General features: G+C 29.2%; 1 protein-coding gene across 2 annotated transcripts; it reads right to left on the bottom strand.

Moving 5' to 3' along the window:
- Positions 1 to 2,038: 2,038 nt before the first annotated feature.
- On the bottom strand, positions 2,039 to 22,242 carry LOC111423917 (uncharacterized). 2 transcript variants are annotated; one of them, XM_071197740.1, is made up of 3 exons: positions 22,149 to 22,242; positions 2,889 to 3,039; positions 2,039 to 2,705 (listed from the first exon to the last, which is right to left on the bottom strand). In XM_071197740.1, exons 1-3 carry the CDS (start codon positions 22,205 to 22,207, stop codon positions 2,568 to 2,570), a joined length of 348 nt encoding a protein of 115 aa, XP_071053841.1. In that variant the 5' UTR covers positions 22,208 to 22,242; the 3' UTR covers positions 2,039 to 2,567. The 2 variants fall into 2 exon arrangements, with proteins under 2 accessions (XP_071053841.1, XP_022913070.1); XM_023057302.2 differs by lacking the exon at positions 22,149 to 22,242 and adding an exon at positions 8,918 to 9,196.
- Between the last annotated feature and the right edge of the window lie 429 nt (positions 22,243 to 22,671).

Here is a 22,671-nt window from a genome sequence, read left to right as displayed (position 1 = left end):
CCCAAAGCAAGTTCCAAGATTCCTCAGTCACGAGATTCTTCTTTTGTCAAGTCTTCTTTTTCCTTTGATTTCCCTTGAATTATGGATTGGAGCAGGAATATCAGTATTGATCAAGAATTTTAATTTGTATTGGTATGATAAGTCACAAATAAAATTTGATATTGCAAGAGTTAAGTAAGCCAGAAGATTTAAAATAAGTACTTTAGTGGCATTCATCTCCATCTTTTGCTTGTATTAGGATATCTATGAGAAACTACCCAACTATAATCGTAATACCGGAACTGGTCAATATTTCGATGTTAAATAATTAGCTTCCTATTAACAATGATCGAAGTTTGTCAGCAATAAGAGACCACGCTATCGGAACCGCGGTAATTATCCTATCATGCAACTTTCGTTTGAGACTTCCCAAAAACTAGGCAAAGAAATAAATCAACAATAAGCAATCATTTCACATCGACTTTTCAATTCAGTTGTCAATAAATTTATTTTTATTAATAAAAATACCAGAAGAATATAACATCAAACATAAAGTATATTGTTTAAAGAAGTCATTTTGTAGATTAAAACAAGTAGTGTACTACTTCGATGGAATATCAGATTAACAACCTTCTGGAAAAAATAGCTTAATGCAAATGTAGGAGAAAGCAGAAACACAACATAATTTTTGACTTTGGATTAATTCTTGGATATATCGTGAAAAATATAATACCACGTGTCGGGAACTATCCAAATTCTGATGTTAGTTGAAAAGTCCATCTATTGCCTTAATATTTTAAATATCTTTCACACGTTGTGGCCTCGTAAAAAATGAGAGACAACGTTGCTGCGACTTTAATTTTTTCCAAACCTTGACCTACCCATCACAGGTTTGATACGGATAAACGTGGTAATCACAAAAACAAAGCCATTTTAGCACTCTCTAGCAGCATAGCTGGATAAATTGTAGCAGCAGCTAGAATGGCCTTGAAAAAGTGAATTTCATAAAAGTTTTCATAATGGACTTCGGAAGTAGGGAAATAAAAATGATCTTGAAACCTATAAGAGTATAACCCTACTGAAAACTACATGCAAGTTACTAAGGATAGTTATAATTAGCAAAATATCGGACCAAATATGGAGGATGATAGATGAGCAAAGTGGGCAAAGGAAGAAAAACGATGAGTTCTTAGTAGAGTATGTAAGAGATGATATGAAAGCTGACAATCTGCATTTCAACACGCTTAATAATTTATAATAGAAAACAAAAGACTTTGCTAAGACCCCAGCAATGTTCTTGTAAGGATAAAAGATATCTATATATGATTGAGGTTTTTAACTTATTACGTGAGTTGCATCAAGCAGAATTATAAATTGCCGTTGGTGTCAGCGTGAGAATGTTGAAAAGAATAAGTTACGAACGCTATTATAAATAAAATCCATTTCCAAAATTGGGCAAAACCTCCAATTAGTCATAAGAAGACTGATATACGATTATTACTTTAATTAGAAACGAAGTAACGAGTTTTCCACCTTTTCCTTAAAAACTTTGGTTAACAAATTACGCCGATTTTAATGGAACACTCGAAGTTGCTAAGTACAGAGAAGATATTTTAAACTAAACTCTGAATTAACTTATAGAATAGGAGAGAGAATCCCTTTATTTCCTTCATTTAACTTTGATGAATGGGCCACAAATTTTGAAATTCGCCAATGTTGGTAGTAATGTTCAGAAATTATAGGTTATCGATCTTTAAATTAAGGAGCCAAACTTAATGAACAATTTGAATTTACAATTTCTTAATGAATTATTTTATTGTATAGAAAGATAAGTGGAATCTTAGGATTTTTTTGACAATCAAAGCACGTTTAAAAACAATTTTCCTTAAATATATTTTCTCTGGATGATTTGTTTTTGCCGTATTCATCGTGAATTGAAAAATACAATTGATGTTGGTGTACAAAACTTGTTATGATATTCGTAACACTTGTTAAGAACACGTGTACTCACTTCGACCATACTTCTTTTCAATTCAGGTATTATATTAAACACTCAACGCTTTCTTTATTTAATATATAGATATATTTATTTTCATTTTTCCTAAAAAATACTTATGCAATCTATTTAGAACGTATTACCAGTCTTACAATGACCACCAAAAAAATATGAGCCAATCAAAAAATTAAACAAAAAACAATTTTAAATTTTTAAATTGCAAAATACTGTGAATTTTTTTAATATAAACAATTTACACGTTCGCTAAGTAATTATTAACATTATACACAAAACAAAAATAACGAAGATACGAAAAAATATAAACATAGTGTTATAAACTAAGAAATCTATATCTAATTAGGCAATTATGATTTTATTTTTCTGTTTCAAAATGAAATAAAATCGTCGTAGTCATAATAAATATATCACAAATGCAAGTTTATATGATCTTCAAGTAATAATAATAATCATTTTTTCCGGTGAAGGCACAATCACACAATGACTAACTGAAGTATGTTGACCTCGTTTTTTGTGTATTAATTTTGTTTTTATCTTGAGTATTCTTATTTATAATTTTTTTAATATTTATCTATTACGACGTAATCGGTGTTGGCGTCAATTTATATACATTTGTATGGTGTTCTTGCTCTATCTTTTTCAAATTTTCCACGACTTCCCTGTGTTCGTCAATCAATTTCCAAAATTCATTTTTCCTGTGTTCAGCTTCTTCCTAAAATGTTTTAATAAACAAGATTAGTCATTTCGTTTTCTTAAATATTAAAAAGGTTTTCCAAAGGTAAATATCAAAGGAAACGAGGGAGATGTATTATGAGAGGATACTTGTTAAAACGACAAGGGGTCGTCTTAAGTATATACTTCAAAGGACCCATTTACCAACCCTGAGTTTACTCACCAGTATTTTTTTTATTGAAGCATCTGACGATTGCCTGCTGTAGGGCCTTTGCTGCGGTTGGTAAAGAGAAATCTCAGCCATTTGACCATCTTTACTATTATTAACGTTGTTTGATGATTCTTTTGCTGAATCGAAATCATCAATTACAATACTGGAACAAATAAATAAATATATCGTTAATTCAAAATTTTGATTCTGAATGAATTTTAAGCGCGTTAAAAACTTTGTTGTTAATAATAGATTTTTCGTTTCAGATACATAGCAAAGTGTGAATGAAAACAAAAAGTTCAATTCAAAGCATATTTTCGCGTACACATGGATTGTTATGAAAACATTTCCGGGCCGGGAAATACGTTTTACTAAAAACATTTGCTGAGGTTGATTTCAAACAAATGTATACAAAAAAAAGAGGAAAAGTGTAGAATTTAGTCGGTTTCTCGCTTTAGCAATATATACATAACCTTGTGGCATTCCAATCCAAATGCTTAAATTTACGAAGAAGATGCAAGAATGCAAATAAACCAATCGACACAGCGCAAGAGTGCGTTCTTTTTTTAAATAAACCGCCCAAATCCGATTTGGGTCAATAACGTTTGTTGCCATGTGTTCTTGTTTTTGCATTCCAATCTGTTTGCACGTACAGAAAAAATAAACTACAGAAATAAATGAAAAAAAAAAATTAAGTAACTTGTGTAGATGTTTTTAGTCGCATTTTTAATTTGGAATTTTTTTCAATTTCTTTATGATACGTTCAAAATTGAGTCTCTTCCGGTAAAATGAGTAGCTCGTAAATTTTGAGGGCCATCACGGTTTATTTACAAAAGAAGCGTTTGGAGTTTAGACGAACCGGCTGTTTATAAAATTGACCAGATAAGCTATAAAATCAGAGAGTAGTCCAATGTCTGGCGGCAAAGTTATTTTCGAAGAAAATTGGAGTCCATATTTCAACGATTTTCTTAGAATTTATATAAAAATCTCACAGAGAATTATATATAACGTTGAAACGAAAAATATAACCCAATTTATAAAATTCCTTTTAAGGAAACAAGTCGCCAAGGGAAATCGAACCTTTCAACTATTTTAATTGGAGAAAAAGTAAAAATAACCAAAGTACGTCAATAGAACGCTGAATAAAACAAACTTTTTATAAGAGTTATATGTGGGTGTTGATTTTATAGATTTTTTCTAATTATTCCATCGATAAGTAGGTTTAAAAGATTTGCTCTAATTTATATTAACTATAACATAACTTGTTGATCATGAATTTAAGAAAAAGGAAGCAAAAATAAATAAATTTACCGGGAGATTTACCGCACGGCATTAAATAATTGTATTGTTTTTGTTGGCCGAGATTCTTCGTGCGTAAGTCTTCGAAATTGACGTAGGTTTTCGATCTAAATTAAAAACGTCGTTGACGCTCAACCAAAACGAATTAAACACCATCAGAAATATTTATATAATATTTATATTCCCCGGGTTGTCTATATAATGTATAAATCAAAAACGTGTTAAAAGTTAGTTCTAATGCTAGTGTTAGTTTTGATGGTTATTCACCGTTAGATTGTAGTATATTTTTCATTGAACTAAAACTAGACCTACAATATATCGATACTTTCTAGTTTCTTTCTACTTTCTAGTACTGAATAACAACTAAAACTAGAACTAACACAATCACTAGAACTAACACAAGACCCAGAACTAGAATCAATTGGGTTTAGCCGTCTTGAGATACGTGCGGCTAAATCCGAATGTTTCTAGTTCTAGGTCTAGTGTTAGTTCTAGTTTTAATTGTTATTCAGCGTTAGATTGTTGTATATTTTTCTACATACAAGGCTTTATCTAAAATGTGAAGAAGCAAGTGGAGCCAGGATTTAAAAGCGGATTTGGAACCAGAGAAGCCATGTTTATTCTCCAGACACTGGTGCAAAATTGCCAAGATCAAAGAAAGGACGTTTTTATGTTCTTCATCGACTATGAGAACGCAACGTTAAAAACAATCTTCTGATAACATGCCTTAAAGATCTGAGACTGGATGCAAATGATATAAGACTAATTGATAATCTATAATGGTACCAAAAAGCGGAAGTCCAAGTAAATAAAGCTGGAACAACTGTGGATTTTAAAATCAAAAAGGGCGTTCGCCAAGGTGTATCTAATCCCCGATGCTTTTCTACAGCTACGTAGAAAGAGCATTCTCCGAGTCAACCTCGAATTAGTCCCTTTGGAATTAAAGTAAATCTCTTAACAATATCCGGTGTGCTTTTAGATACTTGGCTTGCATGATCAATTGATGGATCAAGAGATAAGAGAGATAAGAACCTTTCTAAGACTTTGAAAATTTCTTACGGACGAACCTGAATTTTGGCCTCAGATATAGGATGATAATGTGCTACCTCTGGTCCATTCTCCTATATAGGGTTGAGACATGGCTAAAAATATCAATCGTCAACAAAATCGAACCCTTCGAAATGTGGATCCTGCCGAATTTTTTTTATAAACGGACTTTTGACTATAACGGACACTCCTTTCCCCGTATTAGTCCGTTAAATCGAGATTTTACTCTACTTGAATATGTTATGAAATTAATAATAAACATTTTTTTTAATTTATAATCATCTTAAAACTTCTTAACAACTCAACAAACTTCTTATTTCTCAAGTAAACTTTTCATAAGTCCTCTTCTGATCGACTTGTAGAAAGCACATCGACCCTGAAACGTGAAGAGAATCGTGGGGGCGCCAGCTGTGAACGTTACAAGTTCAAACCGGCGTCGTCGACCAACGTGGATCGATTCCTATCCCTGGACTTAACTATTTATGGTTGTCCCGCTACTAAATATAGTTTTAGTGCTTTCTAAACATAACGAAAAGAGAACAGACGATATGTAAAGAGAGAAAACGCGCGCAGAAAAGCACTTACAAGAAAATGAATATAAATTCGCACCCCATGAACCCCTTTTTCTCAATATTTTTTATTCCAGGGATTTCCCCGTAACTTGAATGACGTCAGAAACGCCCCCGCATCGATTTCCTTCTTAAAAGGAGAATGAAACACGAAAATAAAGTGACGTTTCTATTTCTGGTTGGGTTTCGCATGTAAAGACGTCATCTAAAGATTAAAATAGAGTTAAATTAAATTGAACTTAAATTTAAAATTTTTTGAATAGATATTAAGACATTAGTTCGATTTGACTTTATGAATCAATGACCAAAGAGAAAAGAACGTTAATTTTTAATGGCTTGAAAGTAGGAAGAAGGAAGATCATAATTTAAGTGCATGACTTGACTCGTTAAGAGTCTTAAGAGTCGTAGTGGGTGGTAAATCCTTGAAGGCGCCGTTTACAATCTTAGATATTTGTTATTCACGTCACGTCGAAAAGAAAAAATATAATTACTATCTTGATAATATTTATCTTCAATGTATCTTCATTAGAATTTTAAATTTTAAATAAATCTTGTAATTTATATCAACACATCTTAACAGTTTTAGTTCTTTAATTGTTTTTCTATATTTTTCCAAATATTTAGATGGGCTGTCATAAACTATAATATTTTAGCTTTAATTAAAGACTTAAGTCATTTCCCAACATCCAAAAATAATCCAATAGGGAATTCTTCAAATTTGCAGTTTTTGCTCAAAACTTGTTGTTCTTTTTGATTATACGAAGTTATGCGAAGAAACGATTTAGACATAAATTAATCTAAAATCTGTTAGTGAAAGCTATATGAAGCCATCACTTATAATTACAAATTGAGATAGCCAAAAAATCTAAACTTTTCAAAATAGATGGTTTTAGGAACAAAATCGCCTATAAATTTAAATAGGAAAGTTATAGGGAGAAACTGTTTAGATAAAAAGTGTTCTAAAGTAGCCTCAAAAGATATTAACGAAAGTCTATTGGCGCCATCACTGATGAATACCAATTTAGAATGCATAAAATTCAAAAATTTCCAAAATTGGCAGTTTAACGATAAAAACACGAATAAATTTAAAATGAAAAGTTATAAGAAGATACTGTTTGGGCCAAACAGGTTCTAAATTAATCTAAGAATCTATTTATAAAGGCTATTTGGAGCTATTGCTGATTGCAAAAAAATCGAAAATTTCCATAAAATGGCAGTTTAAACAACAAAATCGCTTATACATTTAAAAAGAAAAGTTATGGAATGAAACACTTCAGATAAAAAATGTTCTAAATTAATCTAAAAAGCTATTAGCAAAAGTCAATTTGAGCCATCGCTAATATTTGCGAAATTGGAAAGCTACAAATGCGAAAATTGTAAAATTAGCGAGTTTAACAAAGTTGCTAATAAATTTAAAATAAAAAGTTATATGAAAAAACAGTGTTGATAAAAAATGTTCAAATTAATCTAAAAAACTATTAGCGAAAATCATTCGGAGTTATTAGAACTAGTTGCCAACTTAGAAAGGTAAATAAAAATTCAAAATTTTTCAAAATTGGCAGGTTTAAGATCTAAATCATGGGAAGAAGCGGTTTAGGTAAACAATTATCTAAATTAATCTAAAAAAAGCTATTAGCGAAAACCAATTGGAACCATAGCTGATAATTGTCTACTTAGAAAGCTGAAAACTTCCAAAAATGGCAGTTTCATCAAAATCGCTAATACATCAAAAATGAAAAGTGTCTAAATTAGTCTAACCACAAAATCACTCACAATTTCCAACTTAGAAAACAATGAGAACAAACTTTATTGACAAAATTGATAAAAATAGAATACAATCGCATGGACCTTGAATGTTCAGCTGAAAAAACTACCAATATATAACTTGATTATGATATATGAATCAATATCAAACCACCATAATTACTTCAACCTTCTCCTGTCAGAATAGAAATGTTTAAAGAAAGATAATCAGCTCACATTAAATAGGGTTTTTTTACGTCCAAATTTTTCTTCTTCCTTTCTCCATGAAATCAATCCAACTATATTGAATAATTTATTTTATAATATTTAGATAATTAATAAAAATTCAATAAAACGTTTTTTTTTTAAATTAATTTCTATTAATGGATCAACTATTTTAACTTAACTAGCTCAAGATCATTAATTTACCATCTTAGGCATACAAATTAACCATCTGCCAATGTCTTCGTTAGAATTAACCTCGAAACGCTTTTTGCATTGAAAAAAGAAATATATATATTTTTCTAAAACGTGCTCGACCTTTCTTTACAGCAATTAAAAGTACGATAAGAAATCATTGAGGACATAAACAACAAAGTAAATGAATTAATCGTTTTAGATGGGAAATCCTCTAATAAATAATCAATACTATGTAAATTTTACTCGGTAATAAAACAAAAACGTAATTGACGGAAAATTCCAGGAAATACAACGTCTAGCAATTATCACCAATGATCATCCCAAAATGGATAGGTCAACGTGTTGTGATTCTCCCTGTTATTAGTACATTAATTGTATATTCACAGATCGTCGCCGCCGATCTCATTTTCCGACAGCAAACACATTAACCCATTTCATTTCGACGAACGAAATAGTGTCATAACGTTTTGTAAACAATCCAATTTTAGTCGTTCATTTTTACCACGCAGCTTTCATTTATGGTATAATTAACATTGGAACCTTTTCGAACATTTAGTATTTAATTACAATTTGATTCAAATTCAGGTTATTTATAGTTTTAATGTTTTGGTTTCGCAACTAAAAATATTATATTTGATAAACAACATGATAAAACAATAAATATAATAGAGTACCTTTTTGTTCTAACATATTTTTTAAATATTTTTACAGTCTTAAGATATAGATTATTTCGATTAATTGTTCATAATACGAACGAGATAATAATTGAGACTGTTTATGTCTGGAAATTGTAATTTTTGTTTTAGATTTCGATTTAAAACACGTGTTGTTTTAGATTCGTTTAAATCGTTAAAATCGATACATTAAATATTTGACTGAAGAAGGAAAGCAAATTATATAGGTGGAAAAGCACGTGTTCTATTTTCTAGATAACTAAAAAAAGATTTTTTATTTAATTCTTACCTTAATCCAGGAACTCTGCAAGAAGAATCCACGTTATTCTTTTCTGATCTCATCTTGATAGTGTTAAAATAATGTAATTTTGGAAACGAAAACAACCGCAAATATGATTTAAAAAATGATTTTTTTATTTCCCTTTAAATCGGAGTTGAAAATGTGAGAATTTACGATTGTAGTGCGACTATGACCGTACCACACTGCCTTCTATATAACCGTGCGTGCGGTTGTTATAGATTAACACTGAGCCACGGTAAGACGGACATGCGATAAAATATTCCCAACGGTGCTCGACGATGTTTGACGTTGATAGCGGATACGATTCTCCCCACTCTACACGACAAACTCAACTTGGAGTTTCGTATCTCGAACATATAAAGTTTTTTTTGAAAAACATTTAAAAAAAAACTATTTGTAAAAATTGCTACCCAATAATGGTGTTTAATATAAAACGTATTAACATTGTTATCACGTAATTACGTTATTTTTGCTTTCTACGCAGTTTCAATTTTAATTATATTGATATCTAAAAATTTGTATTTATGAATATAAATAAAGATGAGATTATGATATCACATTAAACACTTCCAACTAACAAGTTCTTTAATGTGCTATGCTACTGGAGAATTATATGCAATAGTTCAAGCACTGTTATAGAATAGTATGAATCATTTTGGATTCAATGAATAATTAGTGATTCACTTACTATTAGTAGTAACAATTATTACTAGATTCTTTTACAAATAAAATAATGGTGCAACGAATCTTTACATTATCACAAAATATCTGGAAATTTTTATTCCACGAAATATTACAGAAAGTGACACTAATGAATATGACGTTAAACTGTAATATCTTATGAAAACTTTTTGATTGGGCATTGCCAAGGTATTTCTGAATGTCTTTTCTGAGATTAAGATCTGCATAGATATAACTTTTATACAGGGTGAGTCTATATCCACTCCCCAGCCCTGGTGTGTGTTCCACAATGAAAAGTAATACAAAAATGAAGAATATGCCAAAAGCTGACATTTTAGTCAATCAAAATTGAAACAAATTTAAATTAAAAAAAATAAAATAAATTTGTTAACAAACTAAAAAGAAAACTCAAAATTGTTACAATTTTCGTTAACACACCTACTACTAAAGTTAAAACCAACAGAATTGGAATTCTCACTGGAATGGTGGTTGTTGATCATTGTGGAATTTCCATTTTTGATTCAAATCGTTGGTTCAAATCGGTGTACAACACATCATGGAAAAAATCAGAGTTATGGCCTATTTCATTTAATACTGCTGTGCAAAAATTGACCTTCAACAGATCATTTCCGAGTTGTAGTTACTATTATGATGTTACTATTACAATTATACATAATTGTTCAGAGCTTTTTTATAAAAATAGAATTCCGTTGAAATTCTCAGGGAACTTCAGAGAGTTGTCTAGAGTTGCCAAAATTATCTCGTTTGTTTTCTAAAAAAATTTGAATTGTTCGGAGAAATTGTAGGGAGAAACCATCGATGAGAAGGACAACCAATTTACTACCTAAACAAGCCTTTGCTTAATGATGGTCATAAAAAAAAGAAAGTCTGGGTAGGTAACTAAATCCATTCAGACAAAGAGGCAGACATTTGTTGAAAGTTTTGTTACGGGGTTTAAAATTAAAAAAACCAGTACGTCCTATACTAAAATAGGGCAATTTTTGTTCTAGTTTTGTCTTCTTCATTCTTTCCAGTATCATCTGCAAAGGTAGCAATTACTATATCAGATAATTGGGCTGGATTTGAATTTTGCAATATTCATTTTCAAGTTTAACTTTTAAACAAATATATATTTTCAATATAATCCCTTGGTGCTAGACTTTATGAAATGCTTTTTGTACATTAAGAAAACTGAGGCAAAGATTTTCTTTTCTAATACCTTATCAATAGTGATGGAACGGATAGTGATTTTGCGAAAAGTCGGATACCGGATATTCGGCATTCCTTCAGCCGGATATCCGGTTATCCAGCATATCTATCCGGCCATTATGATTATAATTTCTGGTACATTTCTGAAGTGATACCCTATATTGCCCCATTATTGCGACATTTGAATAAAAATGAAATTAATAAGAAAGCTGATAAGATATGTCAACTTATTTGGATCGAAGATACAAAATGAACTTTTTTGATGCTGATTTAACTAACGAAGCAACTCTGAAAAGAGGATACTTTAATGAATTATTGGCGGTATTTCCACAAGGATCCTTCAAGGAATGAATTTTATAGCGAATTTTGAAAATTTTATCAAAACTTCAAATATTGTTTTCTCAAAAACTAAAAGTTATTTTTCAAAACGGGTTAGTTCATTGGAAAGAGGGCACTTTTATTAACACTTTGGGAAATTTTCATACTCATATTCCAAGAACTGGATTTTATAAAAATTTTTAAAACTTTATCGGCGAAAATTGCAAAAATTCGAAATAATTGTCGATTATTTCAAAAATGTATTTCTCAAGAACTAAAAGTGATTTTTCAAAACGGCTAGTGGCATTAAAAAGAGGATAGTTTAATTAATAATTGCTGATATTTCCACAAAGATCCTTCAACAAATTAATTTTATAGCAAATTTTTAAAGTTATCGATGAAAACTGCAACATCGAAAATTTTATCAAAACTTCAAATATTGTTTTCTCAAAAACTAACAGTTATTTTTCAAAACGGGTTAGTTCATTGGAAAGAGGACACTTTTATTAACACTTTGGGAAATTTTCATACTTATATTCCAAGAACTGGATTTTATACGAATTTTTAAAACTTAATCGGCGAAAATTGAAAAATTCGAAAAAATTGTCGATTATTTCAAAAATGTATTTCTCAAGAAGTAAAAGTGATTTTTCAAAACGGCTTTTGGCATTAAAAAGAGGATACTTTAATTAATAATTGGTGATATTTCCACAAGGATCCTTCAACAAATTAATTTTATAGCGAATTTTTAAAGTTATCGATGAAAATTGCAACATCGAAAATTTTATTAAAACTTCAAATATTGTTTTCTCAAAAACTATAAGTGATTTTTCAAAACGGGTTAGTTCATTGGAAAGAGGACACTTTTATTAACACTTTGGGATATTTTCATACTCATATTCCAAGAACTGCATTTTATACGAATTTTTAAAACTTAATCGGCGAAAATTGGAAAATTCTAAAAAATTGTCGATTAGTTCAAAAATTTATTTCTCAAGAACTAAAAGTGATTTTTCAAAACGGCTTTTTGCATTAAAAAGAGGATACTTTAATTAATAATTGGTGATATTTCCACAAAGATCCTTTAAGAAATTAATTTTATAGCGAATTTTTAAAGTTATCGATGAAAATTGCAACATCGAAAATTTTATCAAAACTTCAAATATTGTTTTCTCAAAAACTAAAAGTTATTTTTCAAAACGGGTTAGTTCATTGGAAAGAGGACACTTTTATTAACACTTTGGGAAAATTTCATACTCATATTCCAAGAACTGGAATTTATACGAATTTTTAAGTCTTAATCGGCGAAAATTGAGAAAATTGTCGATCATTTCAAAAATGTATTTCTCAAGAACTGAAAGAAGAGGATACTTTAATTAATAATCGAAAGTAATAACAGCGACAGTTCTGTTAGTAATGAATGTGATGATGAACTACAAGCGAAGAGAAGAAAACTAGACGAAACTGCAACAACAGATTTTATATATCGTATTGGGATTGTAACAAGGAGGTTGCTAAAGGCAAACTTGATATAAATAAAGTTGTGTTGATTTATTACCACATGCTTGTTTCTAAAGCGAAATTGATGGTGCACTTTTTTTGTTTCTAGTATTAGGGTGAAACTTTTCAGAAATACTCTTTCAAAAGGTTTAGATATGCTCTGGAGTATTAAGATTGATCTTTCGCAGCTGATCTCGTTTGGAGGTTTTTCTGATTTTTGACATATTTTAACCGGAACGTCGTGTTAATCAAGTTAATTGTACGATTTCTTTTCTTGGCAATTGTTTTAGAGTTTTTCCAAATATTAGATCATATCCCGGACCTTTTCTGATGTTGATCCTTTTTATTTCTTTTATTACCTGTTTTGAACTAACTAGATCAATTTGTATCTGTGTCCCATTAGTAATGGACCATCCTGTATAATGGATAGAAAACTATCATTACTCATTAGCATTACATTACACAGAGGATAATACGACTATTTTTGGTATCGTTAATATATTTATAACGATTTCAAAAAAATATTATAATCTTTTTTTTCATCATATTTTATCTAAAAAAATTCCTTAAGTACTTAAAATAAGATAAATTAGTTTATCAGTGCCACGTAAAATGCAAGAAAAATGTACTCCAGTTAATTTTTTAAGAAATTAACTTGTCCAATAAAAATCTATTGATAATAACCGTAAATTACAATTAATTTTCTTCAACTACTTTAATTTGGCGTACTCCGATATCGAAATAAATCATAACCTTCTCAACTTCGCACTACAATTAACAATTAATTATTATTTAAACAAATTTGAATCAAAAGTCTAACGATTTTAATTACTATTAGTAGTTTATGTTTTAGTTTCGCTTTTAGATATTAATATTGTAAATGATTTAACAGGATTTTGTAAAAAAAAAACATTTTGCAATTAAGATATTATAACTAAATTATAAACGACGTGCTAAATAATTACGCGTTTTTAATTTATTTATTTGGGGAATTTTTAAATAATAATTTCGAAGAAAGGAAATAAATCTCAATGTTAAATTTAAATTGGAAATTATCGAGATAACTTTTTCTGTTAATTATAATTATCAATTTCTAATTAAATATACGATTTCCATTTCAACAATAATTGTTTGTATGTTTGTTTAAATATATAAATATCTCTAATCACGTAATCCTATTTGCTTACAGTTTAACTAAATAAGCAAAACAATTTGTGGACGTGAATAAATAGTAAACTGTAAATAATATAATCCCGTTTGTGTTTAATGGTTTGTTTAATTTAATAGGATTAGTTAAATTATTAATATCTCGTTGACTAATAACAGCACATCCATTTTAGTAATTCATAAACGGTATCGATTAGGGTTTATTTGGATGTGAATAAATAATATATTTGTTGTAATTGGAAGATTAAATTGATTAACAGTTACATATACAAGAAAAATAATCCATCGTTTCGTCTTTTAATAACTACAATTAAAAAATTTATTTATAATTTACGATTGCTCATTTCGTTGGTATTCCAAGTTGTTAAATTAAAATTGTTGTTTTCACTTTGATGTGTTTATAACCGCTAATTATTCATATAAATCAAAAACGATAATATATTTGCGAATACAAAAAAATAAACAGATTTTCTAAATCCGCATATGCGTTCGAAATCCTAATAAATAACGTTTTTAATAAAAATATCAAACAGTTATCTTGTAAATAACTTAAAAATAATATTGATTAATCGGAAATGTAAACGATTTATGAAATGAGAAATGAATTAGAATTAACTAATCGTTAAATTTGGATGATTATTTCAGACATTAAATTTAAAATCTTTTTTTTTTCTTTTTTGAGTGAGAATAAAATGTGTTCGATACATAATAACATAAAATTGCTTAAATTTATCAATTACATTTAATCAACGTTGATTTAACAAAAAAAATTGTTTAAATATCCATTCAAATCAACACACGTGTTCATTATAACACGTTTTTCCTATTTATACTACGTTTCATTTATTTCATCGTGTCGTAATTGAATACATTAAAAGTTCCAATTTCAACAATACGTTTTGTATTTATAAGAATTTTCTAGTTTATTATCGATTTATGTTATTAATCGACCAGATGATTTTGGATTTAAATTAAATTAAAGCTAAAAGACGATAATTGAAGATAACTAGCATTTAGAATAATCAAAACATCATATTTTGACCTGACCTATCATAACCTTGCATACAAAAGAAAAAGAAATGTTGTGGCAAGCCTAGCTTATATAACTTAAGAAAAAAAAATTTCTTATCACAATTAACAAAATATTTTGAATTTCATTTTATAAAATAACACTTCAAATGTAAGGTTCAACTCAAGTTACTTATAGTTCAATATGATGAAAACAAATGTGTTCTGCAAATTGCTAATTGGAACTCTCGAATAGGATAAGATAGATACCAGGGATATAGAATAATGGGAGAATACGGAGGAAAAGAGACACTGAACAACAATTGTGCAGGAATAACATATTTCTATATCAATAACCAAGTATTAATAGGAAACATGTGGTTCAAACATCAAACTATTCATAAGAAAACATGAAGGAAATCAACGAGAACCAAAACTATAATAGATTATATAACATACACCAACTTAATGATCTTATAGATCTCAAAGGAAGAAGAGCTACATCATTCTCTACTAGCTAACATCTGGGTATCATGATTAGTAAGGATGGTAAGGTAGATAAACCAAAAGAATACCAAAGACAATATTGAAACGCTGCATTTCCATTCAGTTGAACACCAAAAAGTAACATTTTTGACATGATGAGGCTAAATTTGACCCAAATCATAAAAAAAAACAATGATTATACTAACAACAATAGTTTCTTTTATGATTTGTAAAATAATTATTTAACGTTTAAAGTTTTATTTTATTGCTTAGTTATTTTGATTTATTTTTAAAGTTCCACAAAAAGAATGATTACAAACGAATTCTTTGGCAAATTGCTAGGATATATTTTCGTGTTCGAATTTTTTTGTCGCTAATGGACAATATTCGTGCGTCAATTATCCACAAGACGTTGTTGAATTATTTTTGGATTGGTCGTATCGAAAATATCACGCATACAACGGGAAGTTGAATGTCGACTTTTAAAATATATCGACTCTCAAAATACAAAGTTTTACGTTTTATTCAAATTAACATATTTCTTTATGTAATTTAACAGGTGGTACTCAAATCTATACTTAAATCAACAATAACAAAAAAAATCAATAATCACTCTTTGACGTACAAACGGTAATTTACCATTTATTTTATTAGAATTGTTGTTTTGTTACACAAAGTGTTCTCTTTTCATAGCGAAAAAATGTTATTTTTCATTGTAAAGGTCGTGATGTAACAAGTTGGTACCGGTAGTTTGTTATTATTTTTATTCCTTTTCTTTGTGGTGGAAAAGTCCACATTTTATTCCTCTCAGGTTGAAATCGAACAAAGACGATATAGGTCAACTAAAAGGTGAAAGTCCCAAGAGGCGAGGGAAAAAGCCCGGCACCCAGGACAATGGAACGGAAATTCCTCCGTTCTGGTCCGTCGAGGTAGTTTAGCTACGATGCATCCGCTTGACGTCATCCGTTTATTTTATTTTATTTATTTTTTGAACTCTCAGAGCAACAAACTGATTTGATTCTATTTGGCATGTATTGAAATAATTTCGATTAAAATACTAATATTTTTCACAAATTAAAATACCTCGAATTACATCATGTTTATTCTTGAGTTAGATTTTAATTTTTAATTTTCATTTAACTAAGTAAATAGAAATTCCATCTATTAAATGAAATCAATAGCAATTAATATTGTTATCATGAGTGCATTCAAATTTTAACAGCATCATTAAAAGTGATGAGTACAAGTGGACATCGAAATGTAACGTATGTTCAATTAAAATCGTTATTAATGTTTATTACGTAATGTTACGTTATATTTTATTAACGGAGTGAAGTTACCATCTAGCTTTAAATAGTAACTAAATGTTACAAAATTGAAGTATTTTCCTCTGTTCTCCATATTTTCCTGAATGAATATACCAAATGAGTGAAATGTACTTTGTTCGAACAAATGTTAAATAAGGTTAAAGTGGTATTAAATTTGTTGAATAGTCTGATTACAAAAGTTAACACCCTAGAGACTGATGTTACTAACGTGTTAATATCTTTAAACTTACATACCTATGTATACATACTTAAATGCATATAGGTAATTTTTAGCATGTAAGAAGATGTCAAATGCGTTAAGATTTATTGAGGAGAAAACGGAAGGATTTTGTTTTGTAATAATTGTTAAGAATTAAATAAAATGCTATTAAAAAACTTAAATAGTAAACTCAATTTTTTCATTTCTGGGTGACGAAAAATTTCTGAACTTTGAAATTCATAAAAAAATCATGTTTTTAATTAAACAAAAGGAGAGGGAAATGGGGTAATGAAATTTGGTTATCCCAATTATCATCCAGGTGTGATATATCTGGCAGCCAATCAGTTAAATTTAGTGTTACTAGGTAAATGTGTAATTCAATTCTTCTAAACTTCTTGTGTCATTTTTAATAAATATGTTTTAATTTTTTATATAATGAAGAAACAGAAACCAATCTGTTTCCAATCTAAAACCAAATTGAAACAAATCACTTCAATCTTTATCTTAATACTTTGTTTGCAAAGTAGCTCAAAGATTATTCTTCTGATCACATGTATGATCACATTGGTCTGACAATTTGCAACTTTTTTCCAGTATCCATGTTATAAAGAGTTAGTAATCAAATAAATGTTTAGTCTGTTATTTGTATTTAGAGACCTAGGTTGTATAATACCACTAACTCCAAATGTAGTATTTTGTTTGAAACGCCACAATTTTGCTCACCACGATAAAGATATTTAACTCTTGGTTGTTTCTGCATGTATTTTGTACGCTCTACAATCAATGTTTATAGTTTGATGAGTCTATTGCTTTTGAAGTAATCGGATATCACTCTTTCCACACGTTTTTAATGGTTTATTAAATGATTGACACAGCAACTTTGCCACTTATAGGATTTCAATAACTGTTACAAGACGTTGTGTATGTGTTCTTCTTTCTCAACATATCCCAGCCAATATTTAAAGGATTCCAACGCATACCAGCTATTCCAATAACATTTTACTTGCGACAGCAGAGAAACTGACGACTTATTTAAAACATTGTAACAAAAGTTCGATTGGATGATTTTTGCAATTTTTTTTTTATTATGGTTGAGGTTGATAGTTCGTCGATGTTATTATGTTTAGACACTGCATAAGTCCTGTTTTGTTTGTCAGCCTGTTTGGAGATCTTAAATGTCTTGACGTAATTGTGTAATTACGTCAAGTGTAGGCCTCTCCAATTAATTTAGATACACAATGAATCCATCAGGAAATGAATCATTTTTAAAGGATGTGCATCTTTAATTCCTGCTCGATCATCGTATTAAGTTTACTTGAAGGGTTCTTCGAGTGACTGAGAAACTCCTTCTAATAACCAGCACTTTAACAGGATTTCTAAGGACTTTGAAGGACTCAGGACGCTTCAACGAATGTCTATTAACTTGGACTATATTCTAGACTGTTTGTTTCAAAAAACGATATTGTACTTTGTTAATTTTTAATTGACCATAAGTCTTTTTAAGAATATCTGTTTAAATTTACAATTTAATTTTTATTTTTATCATGAACTTTTTGATGTAAGGGTTGTGTGTTTTGTTAAATTTTAAGATAAACGTATTTATTCTAATAATAGTTTTTGTTACAGCTAGATAAGTTTTTGATCTTTTAATACTTTTGGCATTTTTAATATTTAGAGAAGTCGACTAATGTAAGTTGGGTCGATCTCTTAAGAAGCTACTTACATCCCTACGACTCATATAATATGCAACTTGTTGCACTACCTACATTCATGCATTTTACCTACATTCAAAGCTTTTCTCTAAACTTGTTTTTAGAATTAAAAGGTAAAGTTGGTTATTTTCAGAGGATTTCTAAAAATATATGTGCATCAAATATATACGTATAAACATTATACGTATTTTATTAAATCATTATTCAATTCCAAAGTTGAGACGTCTCATTTTGAAAACCGATTTTTATACGTACAATTTTTTTTGCTATTTTGTATTGAATTTGAGGTCAGTCTTGTCTCCACTTTTAGGTATCTCATGGAAGTAGTGCTACAAAAACAACTTCACTGACAGTGTATTTTTGTCTATTTCTGTAGATATTGTGATAATATGTGTATTCGTCTTTCGAAAATGAATAAAGATACTTTAATTAAATACAATAAATAAATAACAATCTTTAATAGAAAAAAAATACTTTACAAACAAAATTATTGAAACAAAAAAAAAATATCTAACACGAGACTCTACAACAAAAAATAACGAAAGTAAACGATCTCAGGGTTTGTTTTCTAGGGCTCATGTAAACGAAACACAGTTGCTCATGTTTAAAAAAAAACATTTAAGTTAATCTATAACTTTCAGCTCTAAAACTTCTTAAATAAATTGATTCTGATAATTGAAATAATCAAAGTGATCTGAAATAATTGATTTTGATTCGCTCTGGATTACACACGAGGTAAGTGGGTTATTTTTTTAGAAATGGTATATCGAAAATAAAAAAAAAACTTAACTTCTTTGGTTTTACAGATGTTGGTGGAATTGATTGAAATCTTGATTCCTCCCTGGTTTGAACTGCTCCTTTTTTCCCCTTGGTGGAATGTGCTGGTACCCCCTTGGTGGCTTTCCGGAAAAACTATTCCGATGTCTTCTTTTCCAGGTTGATTATCGTATTCTTCTTAATTAATTTTAGCTTCTTTTCTTCTCCCTCAATTGTGAATTTCTTTGGTTATGTTTTTTCTTCAGAAATTTATCTTCGTAGGATTTCACGAGCGTTTCGAAATAGATGTTTACTCAATGATGATCAGGAAGCGAATTTTAGCGTCCTCGTTATTCATTTTTCACCCTTTTTTCGGCAAAAATCGACAAAAACTTCTCTTTTTTGTCCATCACCTTCTTTGATACCACAAGAAAAAGTGTAAAAAATTTGTATTTCTGAGCGCCATCTCTTATTGACATTTCGTTTTTCTTCCAAATTTTCAAAAATTACTTTTTAAATAAACTATATTTATTGAAATCCTTGAATGTCTGAATACTCTGAATTATTTCATTCCCCTTTGACACAATTTTTCACATTAATTCTTCTTTAATTCCAAAATTTATATTCCGTTTCTTTCAAAATCTTCACATTTTTAATTTTCAACATTTCGGTTTTAAACTGATCAAAATCACTTGAATCTGATGTAATTCATTATAAGCTTTATGTTTTTAGGTATTTCAAGAAGTTTTTTGGCTGTAATCACTCATAAATTGAATACTTTGGATTTGAAGGTTATGTTTCGTTTTTTTGTGGCCTCTTTTCTCTTTTTAACTAAATACAAGAATATTTCTTAATCTACGACGGAAATACGGACGGATTTATCATTGATTAAAACATTTTTACAAATAACGAAATCAATGAGAACTATAACAAACTTTTATGAAATTTTTCAACAATCAGCTTTAACTATCCTCGGTATATCAACTTTGATATCAATACGTGAGTTGTTCTTTATATTTTAATTATAATATTAATTTGAACGATTTGAAGAAGTACTAATAAACTCTCTAGGGCCTCTAGGCTCTCGATTTACAAGGATTTTTCTACGGAATGTCATTATTTCCTCTTTATTGTAATTATTTCTTATAACAAAACTATTGTTTATTAATTAATTAATAAAATTATAAGTGGAACCCAATATTATTACAATATTTAGCAATTTTTGAACATCTTCGTCTAATGCATTTAACGCAATCCATGTTCCCTAGCGTGTAGTTAACGTTTCTGCAGGAAGTTCGAGACAAGAAACGATGTCGTTAAAAATGACTGCTCTTGAGGGCGCTTTTAAAAATACGATGATGCTCATAAACAGGATGAAGTCCGTGTGCAAAAAGTGTGTCTTATTTGGATAAAATGTTAGTGCTGTTTTTTCCATCTTGGGAGCAGTAAACCCAAAGAAAAGGAAAATTTTAATCAAAATCTTAACATAATCATCAAAAAGCTTTGTAATAGATTTATAATATAGAGATATCAGAACAAATTGGTTCTGATTGAATTCTTTTGATTTGAAGATGGAACATTCGCCAAAGAAATCTTTATTATTTCTTTTCTCAAGATGTATTCATGATTATTCACATTCATTATTATAGATTTTCTACAACAATACCAAAATTACCAATCTATTCGTATATTTTACTATAAAAATAACTAAAATCAAATTTTTTTTTGAGTTGATTGTGATTCGGTCGTAATTTTTTTATAGTCTTGGCATCAGCTAACGGAATTTTAAATACTGATATATTCAGTGAGATACGTAAACTGAATGAGTTGTTGGAAGATTTATAACCCATCATTCTTTTTAATTTAAAATATTTTTTTCCAAGGAAAAGAATTTAAGATTTAAAATTTAGTCAAAATGCTTTTCTGTATAAACGAATTGAAAGTACGAGATTTTAATCATTTTTTACACAGAACGCGAAGTTGTAGAATAATTTAATTTGCTTCGTTTAAACGTCGAGTTTTCACCGAGTTTTTTTCCAACGATGGCGAAAACCGATGATTGAGAAAATATTTGTACAAAAAATTACCTCAATAAATTTAATGACACCATTGAATTAACGATTGTTTTTTTGATAGAATACAATTAATAATAGCAATATAATTTTCCACATATTCGCACATTGACGTCAATCGTTAAATTAATGACACGACACTAACAAAATGGAATGATGTGAATGATCGTGATGAATACTGTTCATACCGAAAAAAAATTTACAAATAATTAATAACTAATAAAATATTAATGTGTGGATATGTATGAGAGGAATAAATGCACTAAATGGAAGGAGATAATATGCAAAATGACCAAGCGAGTGTGTCATTTGGAGGATGTTCACTCAATTACTGATTAGAGAGAGGGATTGACGTCCAAAATTTGCGTCAAACCTTCATTATCTCGCCGCGAAATTACGTGTGGTATAAACCTAATCGATGTCCAAATGAGATTTAATCTCCTTAAAATGTGTAAAGTTCTTATCTGATATTAGCTAAATCCGACTTGATGAAGTGTAAAGAAAAAAAATAGATTCTCATTTAATAATAAAATCGTTTTTTTTATGCCATCGTTGGTAATATGAGAAAATTACAAATGGGACTATTATTTACATCCGAAGGAAAATTTCCTCTTTCGACGAAATTTATCACCGAAAAACATTAAGATCAGATTTCACGATGTTGAGTGGTTCAAAGACTTCGTTTATTGGATCTATTAATCAAACCGAATTTCCGCAACTTTTTCAGCTTTATTATACATTAAATTTTAAAAAAATTTGTTTAAATAAAATTGTTTATCTTACCAAACGCTACAAAATTCCTCATCCTCTTTTCTTCGCTTATTTTCTTCAAAAAGAGCCATAATAAAACCAGGTGCACACAAACGATCTTCACAAACGAATCTTCAAAAACTAATTACCGGATCGATTCGAACGAAAAATTTATCGATTTCGAGCAATTTCGTTGGCGTAAATGCCATTTACGCAAAGACCGTCTGTCTGATTTTATCTATATACGATCGATTAGAAAGCCAAACACGAGTACCTACTGATGCAATGTTCAATGTTACTGATTTCTATCAAAAAAATAAGATTTATTTATATTTGTTTTTAAATGTATAGAGAAAAAACTTATATTTAATTTGATATTGGTAATTATGTTATTGTTAAAATTCGTTTTGGTGAAAAATCAAAGTTACAGACTTTCTTAAAATTTTAACAAAAGTCTCCAGTAAAAACTGGAATCTTCTAATCAAAAGTGGAGTTTGGCTGATATTATTCAGTTAAAACTTGAATTTTCCTTTTTGAATCTATATCAAAACATCTT

This window comes from Onthophagus taurus, chromosome 7, assembly GCF_036711975.1.
Source record: "Onthophagus taurus isolate NC chromosome 7, IU_Otau_3.0, whole genome shotgun sequence".
Lineage (NCBI taxonomy): Eukaryota > Metazoa > Arthropoda > Insecta > Coleoptera > Scarabaeidae > Onthophagus > Onthophagus taurus.
This window is presented reverse-complemented; position numbering and strand designations above follow the sequence as displayed.